At 41.8% G+C, this 16,948-nt stretch overlaps 2 protein-coding genes across 12 annotated transcripts in view; one reads left to right on the top strand and one right to left on the bottom strand.

Moving 5' to 3' along the window:
* Window positions 1-1,103: 1,103 nt before the first annotated feature.
* On the bottom strand, window positions 1,104-16,592 carry FAIM (Fas apoptotic inhibitory molecule). 10 transcript variants are annotated; one of them, XM_040480312.1, is made up of 7 exons: window positions 16,485-16,590; window positions 11,927-11,985; window positions 10,707-10,839; window positions 9,951-10,179; window positions 7,625-7,663; window positions 4,625-4,674; window positions 1,104-1,570 (listed from the first exon to the last, which is right to left on the bottom strand). In XM_040480312.1, exons 2-7 carry the CDS (start codon window positions 11,968-11,970, stop codon window positions 1,421-1,423), a joined length of 645 nt encoding a protein of 214 aa, XP_040336246.1. In that variant the 5' UTR covers window positions 11,971-11,985; window positions 16,485-16,590; the 3' UTR covers window positions 1,104-1,420. The 10 variants fall into 10 exon arrangements, with proteins under 10 accessions (XP_040336246.1, XP_040336244.1, XP_040336247.1 ...); XM_040480310.1 differs by lacking the exon at window positions 16,485-16,590 and adding an exon at window positions 16,177-16,337; XM_040480313.1 differs by lacking the exon at window positions 16,485-16,590 and adding an exon at window positions 16,041-16,059.
* Window positions 16,510-16,948, top strand: part of CEP70 (centrosomal protein 70) — a 90,492-nt gene continuing 90,053 nt past the window's right edge. For both annotated transcript variants that reach the window (XM_040480299.1, XM_040480303.1), the window contains exon 1: window positions 16,510-16,621. The gene's annotated coding sequence lies outside the window, so the exon portion shown is untranslated. The remainder of the gene's footprint in view (window positions 16,622-16,948) is intronic.

Here is a 16,948-nt window from a genome sequence, read left to right as displayed (position 1 = left end):
GTTGTGCCTCTGTTCTGCCCCAAATCTCTTAGAAATAGGTTAGTGGCAGGGAGATACAAAGGGATGGGCTTCAGGGTCAGGAAAAACCTGGGTTTACATCCTGCCAGCGCCACTAGTGAGCAACTCACTATACTTGAGACAATGTATCCAGGCCAGTACTGTCCCCACAGAATATGGTAGGATGATGGATATGTTCTGTATCTACACTGTCCAATATGGCTGCCCCTAGCCCCAGGTGACTATTGAGCACTTGAAATGTGGCTAGTGTAATAAAGGACTTGAATTTTTAATTGTATGTAATTTTACTTAAATAGCCACATGACTAATGGCTCCCATATCAGACAGAGCAAGTGTAGAAAACGGAGAATCAATCCGTCCTCTCACAGAGGATTACCATGTGAGAATAGACAGGAGATACTGTGGTGAAGGGTCCTACTATTAAACCATATCCTGCCTTGAAAGACCATAAGAGTACTGAATGAATTCTCAAGCACTCACTGTCCTGACGAGGCACTCTCTGAGTGTGCTTGGGTGGGCCTGCTTCCCGCTGTCGCTATCTCCCCACACCATATGCAGCTTTTTTTTTTTTTTTTAATATTTATGTATTTATTTTGAGACAGAGAGAGAGGGATCACATGCAAGCAGGGGGAGGGGCAGAGATAGGAAGAGAGAGAGAATCCCAAGCAGACTGCACTGTCAGCGCGGAGCCCAACGTGGGGCTCGATCTCATGAATCATAAGATCGTGATCTGAGGTGAAGAGTTAGACACTCAACTGATGAGCCACCCAGGTGCCCCAGCAACTCTGACTTTAGTAAATACTGCCTGAGGATGCAAGTGAGGCAGGCTGGTGTAAAGAAGTTTGTTTTCTTTCTCTTGTTAATTTGCCCCTACTGTGCTGATTAAACAAAATGACTACATTTCCAGAAACCCATTTTTAATTAAATTCTTCTGTGACACGACTTGACATTAAGTTTCCAGATAGAAAATGTTTCTCATTTTCTCCAGTTAAACTAACCATGTCATTATGTACCAACTGCTTTAAACTAAAGACTATCTGCATAGGTTAAAAATATACAAAGACATCCATTTTTAGAAACACAAATCAAGCAGCACCCATTTTATTTTATAGTGTTTATTATAGTTAAAGTTCCTCTTGTAAAACATTAGTGATTTTGGTCCATATCTTATTTTCCATTTGGCTTTAAAACACTTTACATTATTTACAAAATAAATTGCAATTTTTATGATTGTACATAATTTTCTTTTTGACCCTTGGAATATTACCATTTTAAGTAACTAAAAAATAAACAGTTGGGAGACTAAGTGTACTAAAAAGTACATCTTGAACATATTTAATTACCACGGTAATTTAAAAGTCTTGATCTTTACTTCTTAAGATTAAAATGCACCATCATGAAGTCATTCAAGAATCTCCGGAATTTCTCTATCATCCACAATGAGACTATGGATAATCCCTTCTTTCCGCTTCCCACTACTGACAGCCTTTATGTAACAGTCATGGTTCCCAACACTGAAGTGAGTTTCAGTCCCGTCATCTACAAACTCACCCTAGGCCAACAAAAGAAGGAGGAATTAGTGTTCCAGAAACATTTATCTTCGTCTACAGCATTAACACCATCTAAAAGCGTAGTATAATGAAGTATCTATCAGCTAAATGTTAAACTTTGGAAAATTAAAGTTAGAACCTTGTATTGCTAGATGCTTTTACATCTCTGCTATGAACCGAAAATTTCTTACCTGTACCCCTCAAGATTATAGAATCTTATGTTTCAGGGGGGAAAAAAAACCCCTTACACCACGTGGCTAGGTGACTATAACATGTTCTATGTAGACAGTATCAACTATTTTTAAAAGTAAAAATGATAAACATGATAGCAAACACATACTTTATACCAAGTTACTTGTTCTGTATCAAGAACAGCTCGCATGGATTATTTCAGGGTGTCCTCGCATAGCCCTGTCTATAGACTAGAAGTACTACTACTATAGTCCTAGAAGTATTATTACTATCCACACTGCAGAGGTGAGGAGGTTGAGGCACAGAGTGGTGAAATAGTTGCTGAGGGCCCCCTTCAGGAAGGGATGGGATGTTCTTACCCACTCTGAAAATCTGATTCCTCAGAATGTAAGGTGATTTACTGTAAAACACACAGGTCACATAAAAGCAAACACTACCGAGTCTAGACCCGTTCTTCCAGACACAGTAGCCACCGGCCACAGGTGGCAATTGAGCACGTGAGATGTGGGGACTCTGAAATGCAATGTGCTATTTAAACGTAAAATATACACTGAGTTTGGAAGACTGAGAATGAAACAGAGAATGTAAAATAACTCTAAAAACTTTTTATGTTGATTACATGTTAAATGATAATATTTTGGATATACTGATTTAAACCAAATATATTATTAAGATGAATTTCATCTTAAGACTTTTTAGTGTGGCTGCTAGAAAAGTTACACAAGAAACTCGTATCTGTGGCTCATATTGTATTTCTACTGAACATCTAGAGTAAAAAGATCGGGGCCAAGTAGTACAGAGAAGGAAGGAACAGGAGGCTTGGAGGATAAACGTGAATTCTGCCAGAAAGCAAAGAAATGACAAGCAGACTTAAAACTTGGCTATGAGCTTCCTGGCAGCCAAAGTGGACAGAGCAAGGTCCCGTAGCTGATATTATCCAACCAATGAAAGCATGGGATGCACTGGGTAGAGCTTTTTCTGAGCTCTGAGAAGATTCTGGCCAATGGCTCTTTATGGGAGGTGTACTGACACCTTGCTGGGGCACAATCTCACAGATACATAATCTTGGTCATGAGGCTTTGAGATGAAAAGAAAAAGGAGAGAAAATAAACTAACTCAGGTGTGCACTGTGCTGGGGAAGGCTGCCCAGACACAGAGCTGCCAACACCACACTGCAAATTAGGTTGTAGTTACAATAAGGAAGCAACTGGGTTGTAAAGGGCTATTGTCCAAACACTTGTGCTTCCCTGTTAATAACTGAAAAACAAAGACATTGTGGATAAACATTATCGTTAAGTTCTTATTTACGACCACAGACCACATTCTTAACACCACAAAACAATGTTCTCTTTACATCTGCACTGGAGAATTCCTTGAGGGTGGGAGGGAAGGGGATTAAAAACTGATGATTGAGCATCTAGAGAATTCCAGGGTAGGAAAGAAAGAACAGCAAGAACCACCAGGTGTGGCATTGGGTACACAGCAGGTGCCTGATCTACGTTAATGGATTCCACAAGGGGCCATGAAACACTGAAGTGCTCACCAAGCCTCTCTGAATAAAAGAAGTCTCTAACAGTGGATTTAACTTGGAGAGTGAGTGGCTCAAGCTCTGGGGATCGTTGAGTGAGCCCTGGTTAAATATCCCTTCAAGAATTCATACCAGGAGTAAGAAAGAGAGAGGCATTTATCTTTGTAACTTCTGATTTCTGGCGTGGGCACTTCCTCAGAAGCAGCAGGTCGAGACCCAGCAGGTCTTCGGTAGCCTGCTGAATAAATTCATCCCGGACCTCCTGCCTTCCGAGCACCTCTCCCCACCTTCCTATCCCGACAACAGACAAGGAGACAATGGCAGCAACTACAATGTGCAACTAGCTAAAACGTAACAACAGCAGAGTCTTGTCACCTCTAGCCCAGAAGGCCACGTCTGAGCTAGCATGAAAGGTGGGTACAAGGGATGGTGCCCCCTGCTGGCCAGCAGACCCCACAGCCCTCCGGAATGTCCACCCAGGGACGTGAGCTCCCATTCCCACACTCTGTGCTTTCCATGCTGGTCTCCTCTGTCTCCACTTGCTCCCTGTGCTGTGCACACCGCTATTACTTCATCCTCACCGAATTCATCCCAATATCCATCCCATATAACAATGCAAGCAGCTGACGGCAGGGGCCCAACACTCTGGGGTGTGACGGGGATGTCATGCTTGGCCTCAATGAGCAGTGTACCCTCCTGGCACTGCTGGTCTACAAATTCCACTTGTCTTCTGGGGTTTGCGACAGTGCCCTTTCCTCTCTGCCTTTGTGTCATCCGACACCGTGTGCAGCACTTCTTTTTCAAAAACTTTTCTTTTAGAGAAGTACTATCTGCTTTGGGTATGGTATATGTAAAGCCTTCCTATTCAAAGTGTGACCCGTGGGCCGACAAGCAGCATTGGCAGCACCAAGGGAAGTGTCACAGTTTGCATTTAACAAGATCCCAGGTGATTCCTATGCATGCAGATTTGAGAAGTGGAGGTATAGAGCCCCACCTGAACTTGGAAAAACACAGGAGGAGGCCAAACTTTGGGGGTGGGGGGTAGTTTTTGATGTGTGGATGCTTTTTAGGACAGAGTCTGGTCCAGGCGAGGAAAGGTGCCAGCTGGTGAGAGCTGATGCCAGCTCGCAACATAAGGTGTTTCCATGCCCTTCCTGTCCCCAGGCGCTGTCTGGGAAAGGTCTTCAGAATTTGGAGTCAAGGGTACTTCATCTTGTTCTTAGAGATTAACCGAGATGACCTTGGTTAATTATCAATCTCCACAATTAGGAAATGCAGCAACATTTCAATGGCAACTATACTCATGGTGCTAAGAGTAATCAGAGGGTCAACTTACTGCTGTCTCCATTCTTTTACCATTACACCATACGTCCATAGTGTCTTTTTCTGTAAAAGTAACAAATTAAAAAAAATTATACTCTATGACTCAAAGTTAACTCTTCATTATTTTAAGAAAAGTTTGATATACTAGATTTTGAAATGTACTCATGGCTTTCAAATTCTCCTAAATTTGAAGACACTATGTTTACTCTTGGTTCACAGACAAAACAAAAATGAAACAAAACGCTCTTTTAAGAGAAAATCATGGTCTCAGTACAAATGGATGAAGCCTTCTCAAACAAAATAAACACCGCAGCACAAACTTCAGTATTTAAGAGGATGCACAGAAATGAATGTGAGGAAGGAGCTTTTCACACGGACTGTCATCGTGACCAGATGACTCCCGTCTGTCACACTGAGCCACCTGGATGACGGCACAGAAAGGCCACCAAGAAAGGCTGCCACGAGGTTCACACAGGCTGGACAGCACGTCAGGCTTAGAAATTTAGCCTTTAATTTCCTACTGGATAGCACAAGAATCTCTATTCATTTTTTGCGATAGTTTCACTTTGGGGAAAATTATTGGATCATAAAAAACCAACAACACAGGTATACCTGGTGGCTGTGCTGGGTATGGTGCTACTGGGTATGCGCTGGGTATGGAGCCAAGTGCTGCCACGATACGCTTGGCTGTTGGTTAAGCTGCCAGAGCTCACTTCGGGAGGCGTGTATATGTGTGCGCGTGTGCACAATATATGTGCGTTTTGGGAGAGGATCCCCAGGCCTGCTTGTAAATATTAGTGTGCTGGCAGGTGGCAGGAGAGAAGACTGCAGTCATTAAGCAGCCAGAAGACGAGCTGTAGGTGTTATAACGAAGGCTGGAAAGAATCGTGACCCGTGTGCGCAGGATGCCCAGGAGGCAAAAACTTGCCTGGGGGTCAAGGCTGAGGTGCCAGTCAGGGGCTTAATTGTGACAGGCCATCTACTCCAGGAACACAGTCTAACAGGGATCCTTTTCTCCCCACACCTTGAGATGGGAGCCTCAGAGAGTGGAGGGAGGCCTTTGAGCCGGGCTAAAGGGAGACAGAGGCAGAGGGGCCCAAAAGATGTGGGCAGATGTTGCCCTAGTGGCCTCCTGAGCAGGAGGCATCACCAGCCGCAGCTGCAGGGAAACCCAGCTTGTCCCAACAGCTGATCAGAGCGCACAGTGCTAAAATAAGCATGGCGGTGGTGAAAACTGGAATTTTATTTAGTGTGCTTGCTGCACATGTGCTTGCACGCGGATTCCTTCTAAAGCTATTTTTAATGTACCTCTGAAGAAACCTGCTAATCCAGAAACCATAAAAGAAAAATGGGACAAATCTGACTACATAAAAGAATATTTCTGCATGGTTTAAAAAACCATGTACACACATAAGCAAACTCATACAATAGATGACAAACTGGGAAAAATGAAGTGAAGCTCACAGCACAGACAAAAGTCTAATCTTGAGAAAAAGACCAAGAGCCCCAAAGAAAATGGGTCAAAGGACACGAAGATACATTATCAGAAAAGAAATACAAAAGGACCTCAAACATGAAAAGATGCTCAACTTCACTTAATTTTGAAAAAGGCAAATATGAACAACACTGAAATACCACGTTTCATGCAGCAGAATATCAAAAAAATAACAAAATCTGACACCATGCTCAGCTGGAGAACCTGTGGGGAAATGGGTACTTGGGAGCACAAACCAGTAGAAGCACCAGGAGGGACAACCGGGCACCATCTCCTCAAACAACAAGGGCAGTGATGTTGGACCCAGCGACCCTACTTTCCCACTTCTGGGATTTTATGCTAAAAGGATATGTGAACCAAATTCCAAGAGGCAGGTGAACAAAGCTATTCATCCAACACTGCTTCTAACAGCAGCAGGTTAGAAATAGCCCAAACGCCCATCTGTCAGGGATGAGTTAAATAAACTATTTTACTGACTACTGAGACTTACTCCGCAGCTATAAAAAAAAGTATGAGAAACTTCTTTATGTGCTGGTAGAAGAGGATCCTCCGAATATACAAATAAGTCAATAAAACAAGAGGCTTTTATGAAATAAGGCAGTAGTAAAATATTTGTATTTGCTTGACTCTGAATAATGAAACACTGGAAGGGCTCATTATTAAAAAAAAAAAAAAAGCTTATCTTTATTGAGGAAACAGGGTGGATGGGAATAGGGGTGGAAAGAAATTTCTGCATATATCTTTTCCCATCATTATGATTTCTGAATCATATAAGTATAGCACCTATTCAAGTATGTATGTTAAAAAAAAGAACATATCGGGGCGCCTGGGTGGCGCAGTCGGTTAAGCGTCCGACTTCAGCCAGGTCACGATCTCGCGGTCCGTGAGTTCGAGCCCCGCGTCAGGCTCTGGGCTGATGGCTCAGAGCCTGGAGCCTGTTTCCCATTCTGTGTCTCTCTCTCTCTCTCTGCCCCTCCCCCGTTCATGCTCTGTCTCTCTCTACCCCAAAAATAAAAATAAACGTTGAAAAAAAAATTAAAAAAAAAAAAAAAAGAACATATCTATCTGATAAAGTATTCAGTCATTGCTGCTCAGAAGTGGATTCAGTGAGTCATAGGAGGTCCTGGAGCATGTGCGTCTTGGAGCCTCTTCCCTCTGCCTGCCTGCAGCTTTCCTAAAAATAATGAGCATCTTTATCGTATGCCCAGATTATGCTCCTGAAATACCATTTGCCTCTACTAGAAACCAGGGCATTTTGGAAAAAGGGGTGATTTCATGTCTGAGTAGAAAATGTTCAAATGAGCCTAAGACATCTTGTCATACCAGATTGCAAGGAAGCTTTCAATGTCTACCAAGGAGGTGTCAAAAGGACTCAGGAGTAAATCTAAACAATGCACCATTGGCCAAAACTGGGACAATGTGAGGGTCAATAAGGATAATAACTTCAATATGTTGTGACACACACCAAATTGTTTAAATCTATGAGTTAATAACGACCAAAAAACCGTAAACAATCACCTTTAGAGGAGAATATGTTCCAATTCAGTATTTTGAAAACTGGTAAAGGCAAAACAAGTGTTATTCTGCATTTGTTACACAAATTGTAACTCTGTGCAACCAGACAGATGACAGGAAGTTTCTTATTTTAGAAATATTCCAGAATATCACCATTTGGCAACTGCTAATGAATTAATGGATACAAACATTAGGTATTAAAGGTTGGCGACATAAAAAAAAAAAAACATGTGCCTCTTGATATAACGAAACAACATGTGCCTCTTGATATAACGAAATTATAAAGTAGTGTTGTCAGAAAAAAAAAATCAAAGCTAAACCTGACCAATTCTTCAGTCAACTACCAATGTATAGGAAATATTAGAGAAATGCAGGTGCCTGGCTGGCCCAGTTGGTAGAGCATGCGACTCTTGATCTCAGGGTTGTAAGTTTGAGCCCCACACTGGGTAACAGAGATTACTTAAAAATGAAACATTTAAAAATATATATACTTTTTAAAAAAGGAAAAAGAAACAGAGAAACATCACAGAAATGCAATCCACAAAATCCATGTACTTCCAGCCAGTGCTCCAAACATTTTTCATTCTTTTTTAAGATTTTATTTTTAAGTAGTCTCTATACCAACATGGGGTTCAAAGTCACAACCCTGAGATCATACTCAAAATCCTGAGCCAGTCAGGAGCCCCAACATTTTTCATTTTATTTATTTTTTATTTTTTTTGAATATTTATTTTTGAGAGAGAGAGACACACACACACACACAGCATGAGCGGGAGGAGGGGCAGAGAGAGAGGGAGACACAGAATCCAAAGCAGGCTCCAGGCTCTGAGCTGTCAGCACAGAGCCCGAGCCATGAGATCATGACCTGAGCCGAAGTCGGACGCTTAACCGACTGAGCCACCCAGGCGCCCCAGCAACATTTTTCATTCTTAAAAAAATTTTTATAAAACGGTATTTGTAGGGGTGCCTGGGTGGTTCAGTCGGTTAGGCACCTGACTCTTGATTCTGGCTCAGGTCAGGACCTCACCATTCGTGAATTCAAGCCTCGCATGGGCTTTTCCCTAACAACTCAGAGCCTGCTTGGGATTCTGTCTCCCTCTCTCGCTGCCCCTTCCCCCTCACTCAAAAGTAAATAAATAAAAAAAATAAAAAGGTATTTTCTAGCATTTGACTAGACTGCAGAATCTTTACAGGTATGGACAACATCTCTTCATCTATGTATCCTCAGTGACTGATATGCTAACTGGTATTTCGTAGGTACTCGATATCATCTAAATAAGTGAATCAATGAATTAATAAGATGATCCAAATGGTCTTAATGATTTGAGAAGCAGGAAATACTTGGAGTACCAGAAGAGAGAAAGGATAGTAACTGGTAAATATTTGTCTCTTAAGTTTTGTAGTCCTGGTAGAAACAACACAGATGGCAATCTGTAACAAAAAAACTTAGTTTAAAGATCAATGGCTTACTATGTTTTATTTTTTAATCTACTTTATCTGGGCTTTGACAATTTTGATCTGTTGCAGTACTAAACCTATTGCTACCTAGAGAAAAAGTCCCTGGTTACTAATCAATCTTAGATTTCCAACGGTCTTTTTTTTTTTTTTTTTTAATGTTTATTTATTTTTGAAAGAGAGAGAGAGAGAGACAGAATTGGAAGCAGGCTCCAGGCTCCAACCTATCAGCAGAGAGCCCGACGTGGGGCTTAAACTCATGAACCATGAGATCATGACCTGAGCTGAAGCTGGACGCTTAACCAACTGAGCAACCCAGGTGCTCTTCCAACTGTCTTTACACATCCTTTTAAAGAGAAATATAATAATATTAAATAATAGAAATATCAATAATAAATAGCAAATGTCTACATCAATATTTCTCTTTTTTTTAACCTGTTTATCATCCTCAAAACTGTCACTATAAAATCTGGTTCTCACATATCAATTAAATGAATACTTCATTCACACAAGACACATCAAAAATACACCTACGCTGGGGCGTCTGGGTGGCTCAGTCAGTTGAGGGTCTGACTTTGGTTTGAGTCATGATCTCATGGTTCATGAGTTCAAGCCCCACATTGGCCTCTGTACTGACAGCTCCGAGCCTGGAGCCTGCTTCCAATTCTGTGTTTCCCTCTCCTGCCCCTCCCCCCAACTAGTGTTCTCTCTCTCTCTCTCTCTCTCTCTCTCTCTCAAAAATAAACAAACATTAAAAAAAAAAAAAAAGAAAAATATACCTACCCTTACACTCTGTCTATTCAAAGCTCTCACAAGAGGGACTAATTAACAACCATCATAAAAAGCCAATGAATTCTGCAGAAACAGCACTCACCCAAAACAACTCTAAAGTCCTCACCATCCAAATGTAATACCCAAGTATTGGTGGTTTTTGACCTGTTCTCCATATACTTCTTGAGACTCTTCCCATTAATTTCCAGAGTATATTCATATGCAAATCCACTGATAGCATCTATATTTATCGTTGCTTTTGTCTTTGCAGCTCCAACGCAGAAGGTTTCTTTGCCCACTAATTTGAACATCCATTCTTTTCTTATCTCTTCCTAAGCAATAAAATATAAAAGTTGAAAACACACAAATGGAAGAAAATTTAATATTTATAGAAATGCTATAATTTAAAAATTTTTATTTATTTTGAGAGAGAGAGCAAGTGATTGTGGGGGAGGGGTAGAGAGAGAAGGAGGAGAGAATCCCAAGCAGGCTCTGTGCTGTCAGCAAGGAGCCTGATGAGGGGCTTGAACTCACAAACCATGAGATCGTGACCTGAGCCGAAATTGAGTCATATGCATAACTGACTGAGCCAGGCGCCCCAAGAAATGGTATAATTAAAGTGAGTAAATAGCAGTGCTATTTAGTTATAATTTTATTCTTTCATGATCCAAATATTTTACAAAATAAAAGCACTTGAAGTTTAAATGTTATATAGTTTATGGATTCTGTAACTATAAATAGTTTGCTTTGTCCAGCAAAATGATACAGGCCAAAATATAAAGATAACTACTGTAAGAGAAAAGCCCTGAATTCATACATGAAAAATCTATATTAACAAAATCAAGCATTTTTTCCCTACCTTCCCATCTACATATACCACTCGTTTGCCTGATGTGGTCCCATGTTCAAATTCAATCTTATGGACTCCGTCACTTAAAGCAACATCCCAAACGGCTACGAGATCCGTCATTTTTTCCAGGCTATAAGGAGGGCTAAGGGAATAAAATGAAGCAATTATAATAGACCAAAAACAGTAATTTATCTTTCCAGGTAAAAATATCAGATTTTTTAACCCATAAAATTAGAAAATGTTAAAGTGATAGTAACTGAGAAATTCTACTCACAGTACATATAACTATCTTCTCCCTCTTGTGCACTCTTCCTTTAAGATGAAACTACTATATATGGGTATGTAGTCGGATAATTCCAAACAAAGTCACCTTAATATTAATAGGATTAAGAGCCGATCAGTTTATCCAGGATAGTATTCTAAGCTTGGCTACAGAATAATGCTTGGAAAGGTCAGTAAAAAGTCTCTACTTCTCCCCTGCACCCCCATTTAGAAAGCACAGTATTTAATTCTGGTTTTTCTTCCTCAGATCCATTCACTCCAAAACAAAAACTCTCCAAACATTTCATACTTAAACCAATTAGGATTCATTTTAACAAAAAGGGTTCTAATTCATTATACTAAGAAAAATAAAAGTCATAGAAGAAATGTCCTGTAATAAGAGAGAAAAAAATGGAAAATGGTAATTCTTGTCTTTACTATAGTAATCTTATTTAAAAAATAAAGGATTCTGTTTTGTCATAAGTTTCTGGCACAAATTAAATACATATGTTTGATATTAATATGTTAATATAAAATATATAGCATTCATCCTATATGAGTCCTGTGTGAATGACATGTTATATAAGACATACATAAAATATTTTTGAGCCTGTTCTTTTAACTACATCTTACTCCTTATTCACTCTAATGTCTTTTGTGTGCTCTAAATCAGAAATGGTAAATGGATTTTTTGTCATTTTGAAGTGACTGCCAGGAACTCTGTGCTAAGATGGGTTTGGAGACCTTATATCAGGCCCTACGGGAAAAGATGTGCCATGTTGGTGGCAGCCACCTACATGCCAAGTGTTTACTACCCTTGCTCTAAATCACAGAAAAGCAAAACCAAGCATTCTGCAACTTTACAAAATGTGTGCTTAACAAAAGTAGCCTGGATAAATAACTCTTGAGTGATTAAAACAATCTTGAAAATTTCAAAAGCTAGTTTTACTGCCATGCAAGACATTTACCTTTCATCATCTTCAAAGATAGGACTGTCATCTCCAGATGCCATGGTTGGCAAAATAGCCTTTAATCCAATTAGCAGCCAGGAAAGAAAAAAGCAGAATTGCAGCAAAGAAAGATTGAGAGCAACAAAGATAACATCTGCAAAGTTTGCAATCCATTTCTTAAATTGCATGCAGTTTCTGATGAAACCAGCTTTTACATACAATAGAATTGCAACCTCCAATTTCAGGAAAAGAAATTAAGTCATGCACATTGGCCAATCATATTTTTCCCTGTTATAAATGTATAATTTCCTAAAGCTAGAGAATAAACTCTAGTTTATTCCAAATATTATACCACATCAGAGCTGCAAGAGACCTAGAGGTCCTCTGGGTCCTGTGCTTCTCAAATCAAGGTATAAGAAGCCCCAAGGGTGTGAGGTGTAGGTCAGGGAATACATAAAACTCCAGGATACACAGAATGCATCTCAGGAAGCATCAATGTTACAGGGTGGTAACAAATTTAAATGCAATCATATATTAAATTTTAGAATATACATTATGTCGGAATATATAACTTAAAAATTTGGGGGGGGGCACATGGTTAGCTCAGCCAGTAGACCATGCAACTCTTGATCTCGGGGTCGTAAGTTCAAGCCTCACGTTGGGTATAGAGCTTACTTAATAAAAAATATAATAAATTAAAAAAAATTTTTTTAGAGAACTTCAAAGAAATGACAAGTTTGCAGGTAGCAGCCAAGGATATGCTAGTGCTGTTTCCCAACAGCAAACTTAATTTATCCACTTACTCGACCCCACTTAATTTACTAGTGCCAGTAATGAATCTACAAAAGTTATGTGGTTTGCTCAGGTCACTAGTAGGGCCTGAGCCAGAATTAGAGCCCAGTACTCCAATGCAAATACCACAGAATTAACTGGGCTATAATACTAATTAAATTTTACTAAAATCAAAAGCACACATATTCACACATGCATAGGAAACCCTCCACATTTGGAGATTTGAGATTAACAGCCTGTACCCCTGCCAAACCTACCGAAAAATAGGCTCAACTATTTTTTGCTTCCAAAATCTACTCTGGCCTAGCCTTTTCCCTACAGTTGCCCAAGGGTGCTACCTCCTTGTTAAAAATGGGAGATTGCCCAACTTCTTTAGCTGGAAACAGTCAGAAGCCACAAATTATTTTTAAAAGGATGTCAAAGAAGAAATTAGTACTGATAAAAGCACTCCAACAGGCAAAGAAAACATACAAATTTTAGAATAAAAATTAGATAAAACTTCAAAACACTTTGTAGCTAGAATAAATCTTTTTTTTTTTTTTGGTAGCACCTTAACAATTTGTGAAATTTTCTAGTCTTTCTAGAAGCCCTAGGATATCTCCTATGAAAGTGGAGGGTATCCTGCACCTATAAAAGCAAAGAGAATACATAGCAATAGAGGAAGCCAAACAGAATATAAACTTGGATAAGCCATCCTTTGCACATCAGAGTGGGCTTAGGGATATCATTCAAATTTTGCTTTATAACTTTTAAAGACCTTATAAAGCTCAGTAATTCCGCATTCAAACTTGAAAGAATTGCCCAGTTTTTCCATGACAAGGGACTTTAATATTATCACACTAACATAAAGGCATAGTACTATCTTAATTACAATAACTTTTCATATAGGGGTATAAAAGACAACACAACACATTAGAAGGGAAGTGAGAAATCAAAATCACATTTATTTTTTGAAATTTTCCCCTAAACTATCAACATTTATTTATACATTCATTTATTTATGGAGCATCTATCTAAGGTGCTAAAAAGCTTTGGAAATTGTGATGGTTGCACCAAATTGTGAATGTGCTTAATGCCACTGAATTGTACCCTTAAGGATGGTTAAAATGGCTGGGGCACCTGGGTGGCTGTTGGCTAAGCATCCCACTCCAGCTCAGGTCACGATCTCATGGTTCAAGAGCCCCGCATCAGGCTCTCTGCTGTCAGTACAGAGCCCGCTTCAGATCCTCTGTCCCCCTTTCTCTCTGCCCCTACCCTACTCTCTCACTCTCTCAAAAATAAACATTTAAAAGAAAAAGATGGCTAAAATGGCAAATTTTATGTCATATGTATTTTGCCGCTACCTAATAAAATTAATAGTGTAATATACAAAAAGACACTGTATACTTTAAATGGGTGAATTGTATGGTATGTGAATTATACTTCAACTAAATTGTTAAAAAAAAAAAAAAAAGACCTAGGTGCCCTTCTGATAGTGTTTCTTGAAATGTGATTGTATCTATAACTGAAAGATGATCACAACTGTCCTTGTTCCCAATATCTCCATTACTCATTTGAATAATGATAAATATCTGTCACACATCTCTAAGTTACAAACTGGACTTAATAAACACATGTCATATTCTAAATTCATTCACCTTGCTGATAGTTATCAGTCACTTATGTGCCAGGCACTCAGCTGGACACTAAGCTCAGAGTGAGGGGCTCTAGAGAGACCAAAAGATGACTACAACAGAACCATAGGAGTGTCCTTGAAAAGGGAAGCAGTGAAGGACAGAATGGGCCCACAGAGAGAGGATACTGGCCTGCTAAGTGGGTAAGGAGAGAGAAGAGACTTGGCTTTATCTTTTTTTTTTTTTAATTTTTTTTTTTAACGTTTTAATTTATTTTTGAGACAGGGAGAGACAGAGCATGAACAGGGGAGGGTCAGAGAGAGGAAGACACAGAATCTGAAACAGGCTCCAGGCTCTGAGCTGTCAGCACAGAGCCCGACGCGGGGCTTGAACTCACGGACCGTGAGATCATGACCTGAGCTGAAGCCGGCCGCTTAACCGACTGAGCCACCCAGGCGCCCGGAGACTTGGCTTTAAAACCTGAGAGAATGGGGCACCTGATTGACTCTGTTAAGTGTCCGACTTCGGCTCAGGTCGTGATCTCACAGTTTGTAAGTTCAAGCCCTACATCCAGCTCTGTGCTGACAGCTCAGAGCCTGGAGCCTGCTTCAGATTCTGTGCCTCCCTCTGTCTCTGCCCCTCCGCCGTTCTGTGTCTCTTTCTCAAAAAAAAAAAAAAATTTTTTTTAAGTTTTAAAAAATAAACTCTTATACATACACTTAATTTTCAGGATCATGTGACCACACTGGAAAATGATCATTACAAAGAAAATTCCCTCTATTTAATAACAAAACTTTAAAAATGTAAATGAAAAGGATGGAAAAACAAATTCCATTTTTTTCACTGATGATGTCACTCACTCAACACTTTTTACATGTCTTCAAAGAAAACTTAAGTATCTAGACATCAGCGTATCTTTTAAAGTCTCTTCCCTAGCGATCCAACAGTCATGTTTCAGAATATGCTCCAAACATTAAGACGTTTCCACTGTTCATCTAAACCCAGATTGAATTTTGCCTTAAATTGGGTTTTAAGTGTACTGGGTACTGTAATAGTATGTCCAAGCTAAACCCAAGTCAGTTTTGAATTACTAACACATTCATAGTTCCCTTTTCAGCAAAAGCTCTAGGTAAGGCCAGCCACAAGGGAGGTCACTTTTCGACAAGTAGGAGTTGACACTGTACGCCCAGAACCCTGTGAAGCCCTGGGACCTCCAGAAAAGTCAGGAAGCTTCGTGAACCAGGGGGCTCAACGAACTGCTTTCTGTAATAGCTGCAAACTGAAAACCACCTGCAAGTTCACGGACAGCGGGGGAGCGGGGCGCGGCGCGGCATCCACGAAGTAAATCACAGTCCGGTCACTCAACAAACTGCACGTATAGCCCGGGCCAGGCCCCGGGGATGGATGCGGCGGTCAGCTTGGCGCACACGAACGCAGTCCAGTGTGGCCAATACAAAGGACGCAGGAAAATACGCGAAGCCACGGGTGGCTGCCCGTAATGCATCCTTTGGCCAAGAAGCCACGTTACGGCACCTCACGATCTAGGGTCTGCACAAATACGGTCCGCTTGTGCGTCCATGGAAAAAGCGGCAGGAAGTGTATTATCCTAAGGTCGCAGGGCCTGGCCGGGCAGGGGAGACCCGCGGCCTGCCGCTTGGTCCCGCCTCTGCCCTCGGCCCTGCAGACGCGACACGCCCGGAACACCCCAGCACCGCCTGAGGCCTCACCCGCGGCGTCTCACGGTCCGCGTAAACACCGCCCACCGCTAGCAGCGCCCGCCGCCGCCGCCTCGAGATGGCCGCCGCCGCCGCGCTCCAGCGCAGAGGCTTCTGGGAGCCGTCTCACCTGCGCCGCGGGGCTCACCTGGCCGCCGTGGACCGCGGGAGGCTCTGCGTCGTGGACCCGCAACGCGCGGGTTCGGGCTCTGCCACTTAGGCCGCGTAGGCTTGTTCCCTTCGCCGAGAACCGGGCGCCTCCTCCGCGTAAGCCGAAAGCTCAGCAGCCTCCAGTCCCGTGCGCGCCGACTCTCTGGCGCTTCAGGTCCCCGGAGGTGCCCAGCGCAGGCCGCCACCCGCCCCCGCGCACCGCAGACCCAGCCCCGCCCGCTGCCTCAGAGGACGTCTTAGCGCTCTCTGCACGGGCACCCCTCCCCGCCCTTCCCCGTTCCAAACCTTAAGTCCCGCACCGCGTCCAGTTGTCCCGCCAGCCGAGGTTGGTAAGCCCCGCTGATAGCCAACGCGAGGCTGGACGCCCGGGATAACCTGGTGGCCAAAACAGAACCTGTGTCTTCTCTGAAGCCACCGGGCAGGTAAATCTGATTATGGCCTTCGTTCTTTGAAATCTGTTTATGGCTCTGGCCGCTTCCATAAGGACCCAAATTCTTTAAGCGGGCATGAGGCCCCGTGTAGATTCTCAGATGATGCAAGCTCTTTCTCCCCGCCCCTGCGGGCCTCTGCGGATGCTCTTCCCTCTGCTGGGCACTCCTCCCTGTTTTTTCCCTTAGTTATCCTCCACTTTCTTGTTGAGCTTGCTCTTCAGATATCATTTCTTAAGGAAAACTGACTTGGCCCTGAAGACTTGCAGCACTTGGAATTCTCCTTAGTCCCTGTCAGGGTGTGTAATTACTTGTGTAATT

The sequence above is a fragment of the Herpailurus yagouaroundi genome, unplaced genomic scaffold, assembly GCF_014898765.1.
Source record: "Herpailurus yagouaroundi ecotype Mexico unplaced genomic scaffold, PumYag 159, whole genome shotgun sequence".
Lineage (NCBI taxonomy): Eukaryota > Metazoa > Chordata > Mammalia > Carnivora > Felidae > Herpailurus > Herpailurus yagouaroundi.
Note: the sequence above shows the minus strand (reverse complement) of the source record. Positions and strands in the feature narration are given on the sequence as shown.

What these genes read in the sequence shown, in the direction of transcription:
- FAIM (XM_040480312.1), bottom strand. Translation starts at nt 11,970, where the DNA reads ATGGCATCTGGAGATGACAGTCCTATCTTTGAAGATGATGAAAG. An exon ending in ATCTTTGAAGATGATGAAAG is followed by an intron (nt 10,840 to 11,926) that starts GTAAATGTCTTG and finishes TTATTCCCTTAG; the next exon opens with CCCTCCTTATAGCCTGGAAA. An exon ending in TGGTATATGTAGATGGGAAG is followed by an intron (nt 10,180 to 10,706) that starts GTAGGGAAAAAA and finishes TTTATTGCTTAG; the next exon opens with GAAGAGATAAGAAAAGAATG.